This window comes from Teleopsis dalmanni, chromosome 1, assembly GCF_002237135.1.
Source record: "Teleopsis dalmanni isolate 2A chromosome 1, ASM223713v2, whole genome shotgun sequence".
Classification (NCBI taxonomy): domain Eukaryota; kingdom Metazoa; phylum Arthropoda; class Insecta; order Diptera; family Diopsidae; genus Teleopsis; species Teleopsis dalmanni.
This window is the reverse complement of record NC_051846.1, coordinates 48,873,911-48,890,996: the sequence shown is the minus strand read 5'-3', so window position 1 is coordinate 48,890,996 and position 17,086 is coordinate 48,873,911. Positions and strand designations below refer to the sequence as shown.

The following is a 17,086-nucleotide window of genomic DNA, read 5'->3' as shown; positions in this document are numbered from 1 at the left end:
TGAATATATTCGCAAATAAATTTGTTATTGTTACTATTTTTCTCCATTCAGTTGAATATTTTTTCATATAATATATTTTGTTTCAATATATATTACATAACGTTAAAATTTATTGCCTTCTTAAATAGTATATTAATAAATATATTAATTGTTATATAAAAGTATTGGTTTTTTAAATAATAAACGAAATTAAGTAATTAAGTGAACTTTCCTTAAAAATGAAGTTATTTAAAACTTTTGTGATTGCAGCTTCAGTGAAATAATTACTGATTGCGAGTACATATTTTAATTATAGAAAAATATTTCATTTTCATGAAAACTAATTAATTTTATTATAATTAGAATTTGTCCGTAACTTGATTAAAATTTGTTAAATTATTTTTTAAAAGCGAGAAAAACTATAAAAGTGCACACACGAATATATGCATTACCGGACAAACTGCATATAAAATAGGATGTACCGCAACCAAACTCGGTTAAACAAATAAGAGAAAAATGAATTTTATATTTTTTATAACGATTCTTGCCAGTGTAATGACAGTTGCATTCACGGCAACATTTGTAGATTATGCCTCCCATCCAAGTAAGTGAAATCAATAAACTAACGATCATCTTTAGTATATACTCTTAATCAGGATTTCCTGGAAAATGTTTCTATGACGGGGTACCCTTAGAAACTAATCAAAAGTATTATCGTGATGGCGAATGCACTGAGATTAAATGCCAAGACGGACGGATTGGCTTGATTACCGAAAATACGTAAATACGTTATTATTCTCGTCATTGCATTTAACACGAAAATATCTGTTCTTATTAATTGTAGATGTGGAGATATTGGAGAAAGTACAGAGGATTGTAAATATATAGGTTGGGACTACAGGAAGACATATCCTGAGTGCTGTTACAGGACTGCAATATGTCGTGCAAAATGATGGATATGTTTTCATGCAAAAATAAAATGAATTCATTAAAGTGAATTTTTTGTGTCTAAATATTTTAAAATATGTTTTAAATAATGATAATTAGAGATAAATATTTGGGCCTATGTTCTTCAAAATATATGTGTGAATTATGTTATAAAAAATAAATTAATAAAGTGTTTTTGCAGGTTAATTGGTAAAAATTAAGAAAAAAAAGACCATTTATTTTACAATAATATTTATTTCATCGATATTTCGACTTAAGTCTTAAGTCATCGCCAAGAAACGCATTAGACTAAAGTCGAAATATGGATGTAATAAAAATTATTGTATAATAGTGATAATACAATTTTCATATTTTAGTACTTAGTATTTTTAAGAATCGATTAATATAGAGAATACCTAGAAATCACAATTAATATGTAATATTTAATAAGTTACCATAATTTTTAGGCATATCTTTATTGCTATTTTTTTAAAAAAAAAAGATAACCTTTGTATTTTTTTATCAAATTATTTTTCAAAAACTGTATTCCAGAGTATCTTCTGAGTGGCATGCCTTATATTTGCTTTTAAGACTGGAATTGTTTCTGTCTTTGTCGCATAGACCAATGATTTCAAATACTTTCACAACAAATGCTCTGGGATCGGTAAATCGAGTTATCGCTTTAACAAATGGAAAATTTTTTTTGATAAAATGGCATTAAGCACAGTTTCATTAAAACTGAACCGATCAGAGCATGTTCACCTACATGTAAAAAAATTAATTATGGTTCTTAGCTCTATTTAAAACATGATACGAAAAACTGCATCTTTCGGGATTAAATTTGGATTTTCTTCACTCCAAATCTAATAACTGCTTTTATTACATTTTTGTTTTTTTTTATTACATTATTTTTTTTTATTTTTATTGTATATAATTATATATGTGTACAAAAACAAGTTGTACTAATTCAAACTAATTTTTGGATTCTTTAAATTTTTCCCACAAAACACAATATCAGAAAGAATATAAGTTGTTTTTTCACTAAATCCATCTGATCAAATTTTTTTTTGTCAAATAAATCAAATTATTTTATTAAATAAACAAAGTCAACTTTATTTTAATAGATATGAATTATTAAACTTCGATATAAAAGTGATTAGCCTACCAGATAAAAAATCATTAACAGAGTAATCAAGTTGTCAGTGTCTAAACTACTACATGAATTTTTTTAGTAAATCTGTCATTTAATTATGATTTTATAAAGCCTTTTGAAGAAAGCAGACCAAGTTTTACAAATATGGTACTTTTGTGGCTTTCCAAACACTTTTAAAGAGAAAGTTTCTGAAATACATTTAGGCCGTGTGCGATTTCGACTAAATTGAAGTTAAGTAAATTGAAATTTCTTAGGAATTTTTTGCACTGCATTTATGTAAATATTTATTGATTTATTTATTTCACTTATTTATTATTTTTATTGAAAGTTTTCAAATTTATTTATTTATTTATAAAGAGGTTTTTTCGAACAGTAGTGAATTACAACGACAAAAATTCATTTTTATATTATTTTAATTAATCAAATTTTTGGCTGACCATACAGCTCTGTCGATTTATTTATTAAACATCTTATAAAATTATCACAATGGTAACACCTAATTTTACCTACTCGAAATTTTGGTAAATACCAACATTCACTGCCATACCAACATAATTTATTATTACCCTCAATTTACCATCAATTTACTCGAACTCACACACGGCGTTAGTATATTAAGTAGAAGCTTATAAGGCTTCTTAAGTTTTTTCATTACCACTGCAATTCGAGTTCTGTTGTCTGTGGCTTTCTGCACCTTTTCACTAAAGTTCAGTAAATTCAAAACTTAGTAAATTATAAATTCTATGTTCTAAATTTAACATAAAATTAAACATAAGTCTATATTTTATAAATATAGAATTATTTGCAAATTTTTGAATTCTATCAATACCTTAAAGCTAACAAAATTAACAACGTTTAAGTGAAAAAAAAATATTAATTTTCCTTTTAATTTTAATAAATTTTTTATTTTTCAATATTTTATTTTAATTTTCAATACCCTTTAAGCAAAAAAGCATATATCTGCTTTTTTCCTTTGACAAAGTTAAACAGCTTTGTTGACAATTTACTCATATAAATAAAATTCTTTTAAAAAATGTTTATTCAGTATTTTATTAAAGAGACTTCAATATAATTTTGAAAAATTAATTAAAATCCTGGAATTCATTTTAACGCCACAAAAATGTAATTTTATGTATCAAAAAATTTCGCATGTGTGCACACCAACGAAATATTAATAAATACCGAATATTTATGCATTCGTGTTAGTTAACATTTGCATATCCATGGCAATACATAAATTAATTTTCGTAACATATCCATTCTGTTGAATTAAACATTAAATGTTGTTCCGTGTAATGCAGAATGTTGCATTTAATTTATGTCCAACAATCTTGTCATTTCGGCATTCAATTGTGTATTTATGTCAGAGTGCAAGATAAATACACGTAAACTGAAAACATGTAATTTTGGAACGATTTTCAACTAAACAAATGAGTATTAATAAGTATCATCCACAATCAAAAAATGTGCTTTAATTAGCTATAAAATAGCTTTAATACTTCAACAATTCATACTACATTAACTTTAAGATATATGTCTAATAGAATGTTAGTTCTTCAAACAAGAAATTTTAGCTCAGGGTCTAAAGATATGTATCTAAAATTCAGGTATTTTATTCAAATATTCACCTTTTACTGCCAATTACCATAAAAGTTAGTTTCAAGCTATTTAGCCTATCAAAATAGTGTAGTGATTAAATTATGCGGATATAATTTTTGTAAAAATCATAAACCACATTTAATCGTAAATCTTAGCCTACTTCTCTTGGCCATAAAATATTTTTATTTTATGTGAAGCATTTTGGCAATGTTAAAGGAGAAAGAGAACTTATTTGAAATTCAAATAAAATTTTTGTTGCTATTTATCATCATCAACGTGCCTGCCTGCCTGCCTACCTGCCTGGTAATGGTATGGTAACAAAATGCAAATAGTTTGTTCACATGTAAACACATATTTGGAATGTTCATGCAGGAGTTCGGTGTATATAGGCATAGATACATAAATAACCCATTACGCAAAGATACTTTGAGTATGCTCATTTCATTGCACATACAAATATAAAATTATGCAAATAGAAATCTTGCAAATGCTGAGCTTGAAATTTCTTCACTCTAAACGTTTTCACGTCTTCTTGTCTGTACAGATAGATGTCTGTCTCCTTAACTTGTGCAGAAGGCTAAATCAGTCAGTAAAATTGATGTACTTGAAATCTACTTGTGGCACAAAGGCTTTGCCAGCAAAGGAGTCAAATATTTTATATATAATAATTCGTAACAAATATTTATTTTTATTTGTATTTAATTTTCGTTTATGTTGACTGCGTTTGCTTATTTGCAATCTGTGAACATGAAATTTCATATTAAATAAATATATATATTTGTTCATAGAGCACAAATATTAAATAAAATCCTCTTTGGAAATGATAAACGTTTCATATTTGCTTAAATTCAATAAAATGCAATTTTTTAAAAATTATTTAAATTTTATATAACATATTTATATACCGAAGATAAAATAGTTTAACTTAAATCGTATCGGTTTTTATATTTAGTTTGTTTCGCAGGTAGAAAAATTTTAAAAATTTTAATTGTCATTTTTAAACCATTTTCTATTTTTGTTGGTATTTTTAGCACTTTATTTTTATTTTCCAATTTGCTCTTCAATAATTGATAATATTAAACTTAAATGACAATGTTAAACTTTATAAATTGCAATGAAAAAAAGTGGAAAAAAGCGCGATCAACTCTTCAGTAACAGACCACAAACGCGAAACTATGAGATTACTTTTACGAGGGTGACTATTTATATTTTGAGCCTTGGTAGCACTATTTGTGTTATTTACAGTGATTTTTAATTAAGTTCGCGAAAAAATGGAATTAATGCGAGAAAAAAATTTTGCGAAAATTTAATATGACTTTCAACGTGGATAACAAAACATACTTTTCGATGAAGCCAAATGTTCATCCTTTGCCACTGTGAAACGCTGGTACAATAATTTTAATCGTTACCGCAGTTCGCTCACGGACGAAATTCGTGAAGGTCGTCCAAAATCAGTTGTTGTGTCAGAAAACATTGACACTGTGCAAAAATTTATGCGAGTAATGCAAAATCGTACTGTGAGATTGAAGATGAGGTAGAACCCTAGGCATTAGTTTCGGCAGCATATATAATATACTACTACTATGTTGAGGCTAGTTGAGTTGAGTCAGTGCACCTGAGCACTTTTACTCTCTATTAACTGCGACGTTTCTACAAAACCCCTCTTTGCGCCTTGACTGGATTTTTGTTTATCACTTCATTAGACTAAGCAATAATTGACCTCAGATCTGCACGATCATTCAGTTGTGAGAAAAGTTTGCTCTCATTAGATCCCTCATTATTTGACAAAATTTCAAAAAGATGCACAAGTCGATTGGTACAGACATATCAAAAAGTACAATGGCGGTGCTTTAAAAGAGATACAGGTATATAAGATTGTAACAGGTGACGAATTGACTTCAACTGGGTAGGTGTTTCAAGATTAATCAAATCCAACACAAAATTTGTTGCACTCGAAGCACTTCAAAACAAATGGTCACTTGTTTTTCCGGGAAAACTAAACCATTACAGAAACGTAAAACGGTCAATTTCGAACAGTATACAATCATTTGTTTACCGTTTACCGAAAGTTTTAAGTGAAAAACAAAAAACAAACAAGCGCCGTCGGCTCATTCTCCATCTCCATTAAGGCAATGTGACTGCTCACACATCTCGTCTAACAACCGAACCTTCAATAATATAATAGCAATAATAACATTTGAACATTCATCGAAATCGAATTGATGGGCCATTCGCTGTACAATCCTGATTTGACACCCAATGACTTCTTCTTGTTCTCCAACGTCAAGAATAAATTGTGTGGACAATTTATTCTGTCGGCGGAAGAAGCCCTTGTCGTGTTTTAAAAGCTTGTTTTGGAAGTGTCTGAAGAAGTTTGGAAAAAAAGCTTTGACAAATGGTTCAAACGTATGCAAAAATGTATTAATCGTAATAGAGAATACGAGTACTTCGAGAAACAATAAAGCAATTTTCAAAGACAAGTTAGTATTTTTCATTATTACGCTCAATATATAAATAGTGACTCTCGTATACCTATGCGGAGTTTTTTGTGTATCTAAAACGTATCTATAAAGCAAGCTTTATTGGACTGCGTAAAATATTTAAGTTGCATTATCAACGGATAAATATATATGAAGAAACTACGATACAAATATGTATCATTTTAACCTACATATTAACATACGTTGCGGGTTAGACCCTTCTTCATAGCGTTTCTCTAATAAATAAGTGAAGTGGGTTGATATAGTGATTTTATATATTCAAAAATCCATAACCCTAGTTTTGCTGCTTCCAACCTTTGATTCTGTACACTTTAAATATTTAAATTAAATGTTCTCTTAGTTGTTTGGATATTGGACGTGCAGAAAATAACAAGTTTTTTTCTTTTCTTCTTTTAAAATACTCCATACTCTCAAAATGAACCATATCTAATACACCTGTAAGACAAGTTTTTGGAACACAACGTTCCCGAAATCATTCCAAAATTAATTCATTAATTTTATTAAAATTATTTTTAAATTCAATTCTGAATGTTGCCTACACATTTAATAATTTGTTAAACACTCATTTGTAAATTCAATTTCAGTTTTTTTTTATCCATTTTACATTCTAACAATCAAATTTGACTTAAATTGAAAGAGGAAAAAATTCTACGTCACGAATCCGTAAATCCACGTACTAAAAATGCTAATGAAGTTAATATGAAAAAATTGAATTCATTCGATTTTGTATGAAATGTGAGCATTCCTCTGACATCGGATCTGTTGCGAAAAAAATCTGCATAAATCATAAAAGTTTGTGGTTGTGATACGCAATCTGGCATTCGGAAGTTATGCTGTTTAAAATGATTTTTGAAACGATATTAGTTTTGCATTAGTATTATACAATGTGTGACTGAAAGATAAATCTAATCAAGGTTTTAATTGTGATGTAACTTCCAGTGTCAAGTTCTTGGAAAAAAAAGTTTAATCGCATCAGAACATTTTTTCTATCCTAAAGTGAAGGATTCTATCCTATGTGAATATGCTTCATATAAGTCAAATAAATTCGAAGTAAACCGAATCAAAAATGCATTACATGTCTTAAATTACTTTCTGCTTTAATTGAAATTGAATTTTTTTATCGGATTTTATAGTAGGACTACTCATAAAAAAGTATATAAATTTCTTATAAAGGTCAATTTTTTTTATATTTGGTTGAGAAAGTCGTAAAAACAAGATGTTCGTATGTAAACAAAAATACAGGTTTTTTTATCACTTCTAAAATTTGTTTCGTTTAAGCTCTGATTTTATCTGAATTTGCCTATGCTTATTCCGGCCTTGTTAGAAATGTTGACTAAATTATTGGGATCACACTACAAAGCCTTGTGCACATAGCCAAACAGGACAACTTCATAGTTCTTAAATTTGCAAAAATTTTGTAATATAAAGGAAGCACACATTTTATGCGAATTAGACATGATATAAGTCCGTGATTATTTTACGTAGTTACCTGCCAAAAGACCTTAACATAACGCTGTTTTCAGTACACGCATCAAGATAATATTTTCCCATAAACGCCCATTCATCGGTGCCACCAATTGATTATATGATGGATATTTCTCCTAATTTTCTCTTTGTTGAGGCGCGAGACTCATTTAAACCTCCACCCATTGTTCTTTGGGTGTTAGCACACAAATGAACAGATGCAACTTCACATTAAGTGAAAGCATAAATACTAACACTTATCATGTGTAACTGCAGGATGTAACCAGAACCACTACGACATTATCTTTCATTGTAGCTTTTACTAAAAGCTCTACCAGTATCCTGGACTGGTTTGCAGGCACTTGAATCTCCTGCTACCACATTTCACAACTAGTGGAGAGTATTAAGTGAAATGCCCATTGTTACCAGTTATACTCCAAAACGGTAGAGGTTGATGCCCCATAGATTATAGTTGGACTGTACAAAATACATGCATTGCCTTGGGATAATTCTAACTTCCACACCGAAGGAAACATCAGACAGGACAACAGGAAATTTTGCAATAATGATAAAGCCGTACAGCAATAGGGTTGGCGACGTGATGAGAAATTATCAGTGTAAGACTTTAACCCACTAAAATGACTTTCATGCCAGACTGCTTGGGATCGCCAAGTTAGAATTTATTTAGAGGTCACTGTGTTTTTATAATCATTTAATTTTTTGGCATTTTCAAAACTTCTCTCGTATCTTCTATATATAGGAAGCGCCGCATGCATTGTGAATGTTTCACGTTTCTAAATGTTGTCGCTAAGAACCCGGGGGTATACGAAAGACATCTAGGTGTTAACCATTACCTTGTGTAATACACATTTTATTATGTGTCATAAGTATAAATTTTATATTTGTTTTTTGAAAAACATATTTTAATCAAAGCTAAAAAAAATTTGGCATAAAAGCCTTGTTTAGATTATTTTCATTTTGAAAAATTCTTTAATGGAATTTTGATGTTAAGCTGCATTTGGCGCTGAATTTAAAAATTTGCGTATAAGTAATATTTCATTTCAAACGCTAAGTAAATTCGCAGAATGATAAGCGTGTGTTATTGTGCAGATGTAAAATACATTCCAACATTCCCTCCAATGAAAGTTGAAAGTAAACCCAAACGAATTTATGTTATTACAATAAAAATAAATACAAATCAGCAAAAGCATATCTGTATTACCTTTTAAAATATCTTCCCTAAAGAAAGTTTCTATGTATTCCCTACTACCGTACGTATGCAATTGAAGCCACAAGCATAGAGATATCCTTTAAAGTAAATGATTCAAATGCATGTGAGGAACCCATAAAGATACGAAATGTAGTTCACTGAAAAATTTTACGAATATAAATGAATATTAAAGAAATCATAAAAATGTTTTAATTAAAATTATTTTTTATTACTTATTATTATTACTATTAAATTGAAGATATATAATTAAAGTAATTATTTTTATACTTTTGCAAATATACTTACATGATGTGAAAAATTTTCAAATGAAAGTGTTTAAGTTTATCAAAAAATAATAATTTAAATAAATTTGTAAATAGATATTAATACTGAAAATAATCGTATTCTCGAAAATACATAGGTAATATTCAATAATATTATACATAGGTAATAATATTCAAAAACAATAATATATGAACACATATTGATCCGAAAACGATGTTTGGTAAGATATATTGGATATGGTTTGCTCTTTAGCACTTTAGTTCTAATTATGTAATGTTAAAGTAAATGTATTATTTCGAATCTAATGTAAAGTCTTATTATTTATTTATTTACTATTTATTTTAGAAAGCTTCTAAATGTTAAAAAACGAGCTATACAGACAATATCTATAATAGTTAATTGTATTATCTTCTATTACCAAAAGCCACTATTACCACCATCTATTAATAAACTACTTTACAATTGTAAAGGCTGTGGGCATCTTAACAAGTTTTTACAAAGTTTTGTAACCGTGGACGTAGCGTGTATTCATCACTTACTTATGTACCATAACAACTCGTTACTGGGTTTCGACCTGACACAGCATGTCTCGAAATTCATTACTAGAGTTAAAAATATATTAAAAGCAGTAAAATGGTAAATTATTCCTGGTAAACGGGAATTTCAAAAATGAAGATGGGTCTTTTGGCCAATAATATCATGGTCCATGCTTTCATAGTCATTTACAATTTCGATTACCTTGAAAATTGTAAAACCATGACTGGACATTATAATTTAGATAAGTTGAAAACAGCTGCATATGAATAAGAAAAAAGTATTTTTCCATGAAGACAAAAATTCTCAACTTAGAGTATAGACTGCAATTCTGCTCAGCACATTCTTCAGATATAGTCTCATATGATTTTTTCCAGCTTTCGAACCTGAAAAAAGCTTCGACGGTGACAGATTAAGATCAAATGAAGAAATCAATACTGAAACAGATGATTATATCGAGGATCTGGAAGAAACCTTTTATTTAGAAATGATAAACAAAATTAAAGGTAAGTTAGACTCAATGTATTGAGTTAAAAAGAGACTATGCTGAGAAATAATACGCTTTTTTACCGAAAAAAAAAATATTTTTTATTCAAAAAGTCACTGAATTATCTAAAAGACAGATATCTAAATTATCTATCATACATTTATTTTAAAATAACCCAGCAAATGAATTTGTTGATATTAAACAATAATGGATAATCGACAAAACTACAAATTTGAATCTTATAAATAGAGTAACATGTTGGATTAAGTTCCTAAATCATTATTTAGAAAGATATAAGTTTAACACTTTTATTTATAATACAATAATTATATATGAACAATCAAATTCAAGAAAATATATCATACTTCGTCTTCTTTGCTTGATCAAACGCGAGTTAGTATCTATAACAATTTTACTTAATAGTATATGTGCTCATTTAGATGATCCACAGTAATAAGAGAACCGTTGAATTCTTATAATAAGATAATAATAAAATTTAGATGATTTTATAAAAGTAAACCTTGAAGATCAGCATATCTTACTGACGAAATATACATTGCATTCGATTTGAGAGAAAATATATCCAAACATTACTCTAATGGGTATTCGATAGTACCCGAAATAGATATAATATAATTTCTGGTTGTTTTATTTCATTAATATAGATCTCGTTCTATTTAAGATAAGTTCTTTCGGCATATTTAAATTCAAATGAATTGAGTCTAACTTGTATGTATATTAAAATTATATCTATTATATTATATCTTATATCAAAACTTTGTTACTTTTTTAATACGGGTACTATTTCTAGACGTCAGTTTATTTGCCGCTACTGAATCACCAACAATTTTTGTTTTCTGCCTTAAAAATATAATAGATAGACGGATAGTATTGTCATATTTTGTACTTCCTCTTCTTTCAATTTAAAAGTTAGTGACTTTACCTCGATCAGATGGGATTCCTTCTTTTTCCATACATATTCGAAAGAAAAAAAGAAATAAAAACCAAAATTGAGCAAGTCTTCTGTGTATAATTAGTTCAGTAGCGATGGACAGTGCACTGTATGTCCTATTATTCTATAGTTCCTGTACAGTAACTTCAATTATCCGTGTTCACTTTAATTCTTTGAATGGAGGCGTTTTAGTTTTATTTGGATGTGTAATCATTACCTTTTGCGGTACATCGTCTTGTATGACAATGATGTTCTAAAAATTTCCAAAGCTGTGCTTAAGCTATCTCTACAGAATTCTTAAAGCTAGCGGAAATATTCTGTCACTTTAAGTTTAGCAAAAGTATATTATTACTTAGATCGAAACGGAGTAATTTAACTGAAAGATATTATTGCTCCAATTTCATTTGAAATATTCCTATACGTAGGATGCAATTTCATTATTTATGTTTTTCAGGGACTTATATTTCTTTTCAGAACACAATCAAATCGAAACTCTTTTCTATCATAAAAAATTTGTAGTAGTTAACAGATTTAATCCAGTTGGATTGTCTAAGATTGGAAACACAGCTTTGAAGTTTCTAATTCACGATAAAGAGGAAAATTGTTTGTATGATTATTTCTGCATGTCTCTCATTACTTGCTAAAATTATAAACAAAATCCGAAAATTTCTGAAATTTCTTTGTCGTGACTTCGATAACTTCGTTTAATGCAGAGCTTATTAAAAGGTATTTGTGGTTAGATGAAGTTCACTGGTTTCGCAACTTCTGTGGCAAAACAAAGCAAAATCCACATAATTAAATGCAAACTTTCATGTTTCCTGTGTGAATCCTTTGTGCAATTATAGATTTCACGTAACAAATCCCAAGGGTTTGACTGTGAATCATTAGGTGCACATAATTGAATTAACTTATCAGTGCGGAGTACGAATTCCGGCAAATGCATTCAACGTACTCGAAACGTGCCCATGTGCTGATGTGCTGATGCGCTTATGTGCTCTTGTGTTTTGGCGCAAGCCACCGGAAACTGTGTAGCGTAAACGTTGGAAATGACTTTGTAAATGTCAGGAAAAATGTTGTAATAAAATTGCACGGAAGTGAAAATACAATAAAATTAATAAAGTAAAATTTACTTATATTAACTATGTAGTACCTGCACAACATAAAAAGAAAATGTACTGATACTGAGTGTAATAGAAACATTTCCTGATACTAAATTTCGTCAGGATTTTTATGGTCGTTAAAATGTGTTTACTTATTTTCATTCGAGTTTATAATTTATTATAACAGTGTTGAAATAAATTTTAAGTATTAATATACATAAAATACTAATTTTAACATAATGTTGATAATAAAACATTCATCGTTTATTAACAAAAATTTTATTTATTGAAAATTAATTTTAATTTTATATTAAACATTATTATTTAAGTCTCTTTACCATTTTTCTGGTAACTTCATTATTCCATTGACGTTGAACATTTATGTGGTTACCGTCAAAACATTTGACCAAGTGATTTTAAGAGCCTCTTTAACCAGCCATATTTTACCATTAAGAGACTCATGCAAAAACAAATGGTGTGACTGGTAGTCAGAAACAAATGGTAATCAGATGGTACAGGCTCCGGACTATATAGCAGATCCGGCAAAACTTCCCAACCCTGTTCCATGAATTTGTTTTGAATTATCCAGGAATGTGGCGTGACATTGTCATGAAGGAATGTAAATGATTTATTTTCTGTGGGCCGATTCGGGTTGCTATTCCTTAATTGTTTTATTTAAGTGATCCAGATGTGAGCAGTAGAGAACTGAACCAACTGCTATATTAAGTTGGAGCAGTTTGCAATAGATAATTCCCTTCCTACTCCACCAAACACTCAATATAACCTTGTGTGCCTTCAAACTAATAGAGGGACATCGTCTTTGGTCATAAGTACTTACATTGGATATTGTCGTATTTAATTCCTCTTTCATCTTTAATAATGATTTTCAGTGTTTTTTCAACGTTTTCCGGAATAACAGCGTCATTTGGCCGTCTAGTAGATGGAATGTCATCGTTGTACGACCACGTTTGAATTCGGCATACCAATAACAAATGCTTCTTTTTGATGGAGCAGAGTCCGAATAATGTTTTTTAAGCCATTCCTGACATTGAACAGTATTTTTTTTCATTAAAAAACAATGATAAATCAGCACACGGAATTTCTTTGAATTCATTTTTTTTTTGAAAACTCAAAAGTAGCGTCACTTAAAGCACTGTAACTTGTAAACAAATGGTCGGATTAATATATGATTTTGACAGTAAGCCTAAAAAGGTTGCCACTTTCGAAAAAAAGTATTTATTTAGTATTAGTGCCGCCATCTATGTGTCAGTCACACACATTATTGAACAAAGTGTTAGATTCTATTTTCAATTGCTAAGTACATTTTCTGATTAAAATATTAATATTTTTCGTGACAGAGAGTTGTCTGTTAACACTATCTATTATGATTGGTAGAATAGTACATTTAGTAAGAAGATACTTTATTTGCGAAAAATAAGTTTAACCATTTCAACAATTGCAAAATTTCAATCAAAACGTTAATCTCTCAAAGACAATGTACACGCAAACCTTATTGCATTTAGGAAACCAATAAAAATTCGCTCTTTTTTTACGAAATGTTTTTATTTGAGTTCCGATAGAACAGCGCAAGATTCAAAGAGGTGCTACAAATATTTTATTTTAAAAAAAATTACGCAAATAGCTTTCTTCAGAATAGCTCTTAATTGAAACTACTTCTAATAATTTCTATGAACTATATTCTGGTTTTAAGAATCTATGCGATAACTAATGCATAGAGATCTCCTACTTGGAATCACGCTGCCTGAAGGCACTACAATGTTGAATATAATATTGAAAAATAATTTTCAAACAGAAACAAATAATGAATTTATAGAAATTTGAAGTGAAAGCATGAAATTATAGACTTCAATGACAGCTTTGTTGTTTGGTGAAGAGTCTTCAAAAAAACTATAGCTTACATTTGCAATACTATTTCTATTGAAATGCAAATATGTTTTATATATCATGAAAAAGTACAGCATATACCTTGTCAAAAACTCAACATAGTTTCGCTTTTAAAAAAATATGATAAATTATTAAAGTTTTATTGTGACATTTATTGTGATAATATTTTCCATTAAATTGCTAGTCATTTACATGTGTGTAATTCTTAGATAAATCATCTCAATCTAATTGTGAAATGCGCACAGAAGTATACTGCAGAATTTTAACCTAAGTATTTATCAAACAAAAAACTTGGCATAAACTTAGGGGTAACTTTAATTTGTGACTTATTGTTTGCTGTACATACATTTATACTTATGGTACATATTATCAAAAATGCAGAATCATATAAATTATATATAAACTATAAATTAAAAAATGTTATTTATTGTAAATTCTAAACTATAACGAAATGCAATCAGTTCAATCATTCAATAACATTGTCATAATAACAATTTACTAATATATGGTATGTAATTACACACCAATAATTTCTGCTTATTGCTTTTCAGGGGGGTGGGTTATGGTAGATTAATTACATGCGCTGCATTCACTAAGCGAAGATAAATTTTAGTTTTTTAAAATATATAATGTTTATTATTACTTCTTGGCATAAGAGTCAGCATCGCGTCCATTTATTCACACTGCCAATTCTTTACAATAATATAGGCTTTTTACTACAATTTAGAAATATTATATTACAGCAAATTCATTTGATGTATTTTCTATTTTTTATGAAAAATTATATTTAAATTAAATTTCAAAGCAATAAGTAAAATTAAGATATTTGTATGATAAAATAAAAAACGGGAGAACAAATGCCTTCAACATAATTTAATTAGAAATTAAATGTATAGCAATGAAATTAAAATATTAATTAAATATTGTTTATTAATTTATAAATAATTTCTATTCATCTCTGAATATGCAAATTAGCAAATTCTTTGCATACTGTTATGCAGGCCACATCAAATGATTTAATCAGGCAAGATGATGTGTACTGTTATCTTGTGGCCTTTTAAGATATTAGCAAGATTTACCAACACAAATTCCACAAATGAACAATTATGCTTCAGGATATGACAATGAGACTGCAGTAGGTTTTATTAATTGAAGGAATTAGTTATCAGTGCGGAAGGAGCTCATGAGCTCAATAAATAAATTAGACATAATTCGTTATTGATTGTGAAGCTTTGTGTTTCTTATGAATACAAATTATTTTCAAAATTAATTATTAATTTAATTCAAACGTGAGATAAATATTACTAAAACATATTGTATGGATACAATGTAATATAAGCAATTTATTTGAAATTTCAACATCACTTGCACAAAATAGTTGCATTAGTTAAAATAGTTGAATTTTAAAGCATTTTCTATAAAAAATCATTTTATCGAGAAGCTCCATGTTTGAGTACAAAAGTGTTTTGTGTGCAATGCGTAGAGCATGTTCAATATATCTCCTCATCATTATACTTGGAAATCAGCTGAGTCGACACGCATCAATAAAAGTTAACAACAGCAACCAAAACCCTTTTACGCAGCCAGAGAAGTTATACTAATACGATCTGTATTTTGCAATGTTTTATATAAACGAGTAATATTCATCAGTTACATTGGAAGAGTACAAAACGCTTTTCCATTAATATAATGAAGCATGTCAAGAGTCGATGATGAGTAAATTATTCGAATGACTCTCTCAAATAAAAGCTCATGTGAAAAAGTTTAGTTTCCAATTAAAAAGTAATTACAAATACATTAAATTGTATAATATTTATATTATGTATATAATGTAATAGAGTTAAGTCAGATATATTGATAAGTAAACACCACATATTTAAAATATTTTCAGAAGTATAAGGACTATGGATTTTCATTCAGATGTATTTGAACGCAATCATAGCATCCACTTATTAAATTGTGATGTATAAAGTAATAGCACATATCAAGTTCTCCGAGAAGATCATACAATACAGAATACAAAATACAAACCTACTACTTTGTTGATCACCACTTACAAAATGTTCTCACACAATATCTTTTATGTATGAAGTGAGTTTTGGGCATAACGCTGTCAACCCAAACTACCCTAACCTTATCCCTCATGACCTTATACCAATCTTCATTAACAAAATAGATCATAAAACAATAGCTCTACAAATGTTTGAACTGGTTCAGTAAATTATACGTAAATTGTTTAGCACTTTTACCTTGAAAACGAGCTTATCTTTCTAGATTGAAACTAAACATTATAAAATAAAATTTTGCAACTACTTAAAGCTCTGGATCATCTACCAGTTACTGAAAATACCAGACTGAAAATACTGCTTTCTTTCATACGATTTGTCTTGAATCCCTGAAAAATCTCCCACACTGCAATGAGTTTCATATTCAGTAACTTGACAAAGATCTAATAGACTGCTCTACAGTTTACATTTGAGTTTATCTCTCACAAATAGTTTACAACTTCTCTCAATAAAAGTGTTATATATTTGGTTGTGATTTGATTGTCTGTTCACGCTAAGAATTTTTTGAAATAAAATAATAAAACAGAATAGATATTAATACGGTATTGCAGTCAAAATCAAGCGGACTAGTATGACCAGAGTAAATCTTCTCTCTTAGCAAACAATCCTAAACATCAATCCTTTTCAATAAAACAGAATAGAAATTGAAATAGTGTTGCAGTCGAAATGGAATGGACTAGTACGTCTATAGTAGATCTTTTATGTTAGCGAATAATCGTTAAAGATACTTTGCTCTTTAAATGAAAGCAAAAGCATCCTGAATTGTAAATTTCTTTACATATGTCAAGGATAGGATAACTTTTTGTGTAGTATTCTCCTAGTACCCCGGTTCAAAACCGTACACTGACATGATGATACATAGTACTTGCTTTCTGAAGAAATTTCATTTTGTATCACAATGTTTGTGTTTTGTTAGTGTTTTTT

At 28.8% G+C, this 17,086-nt stretch overlaps 1 protein-coding gene across 1 annotated transcript; it reads left to right on the top strand.

Moving 5' to 3' along the window:
• Positions 1-407: 407 nt before the first annotated feature.
• On the top strand, positions 408-1,012 carry LOC119673010. Its single transcript, XM_038084209.1, has 3 exons — positions 408-583; positions 636-759; positions 824-1,012. The coding sequence occupies exons 1-3, from the start codon at positions 496-498 to the stop codon at positions 930-932; spliced, it is 321 nt and encodes a 106-aa protein (XP_037940137.1). The 5' UTR covers positions 408-495; the 3' UTR covers positions 933-1,012.
• Positions 1,013-17,086: the final 16,074 nt, after the last annotated feature.

What these genes read in the sequence shown, in the direction of transcription:
- LOC119673010 (XM_038084209.1), top strand. Translation starts at nt 496, where the DNA reads ATGAATTTTATATTTTTTATAACGATTCTTGCCAGTGTAATGACAGTT. An exon ending in AGATTATGCCTCCCATCCAA is followed by an intron (nt 584 to 635) that starts GTAAGTGAAATC and finishes ACTCTTAATCAG; the next exon opens with GATTTCCTGGAAAATGTTTC. An exon ending in GGCTTGATTACCGAAAATAC is followed by an intron (nt 760 to 823) that starts GTAAATACGTTA and finishes TATTAATTGTAG; the next exon opens with ATGTGGAGATATTGGAGAAA.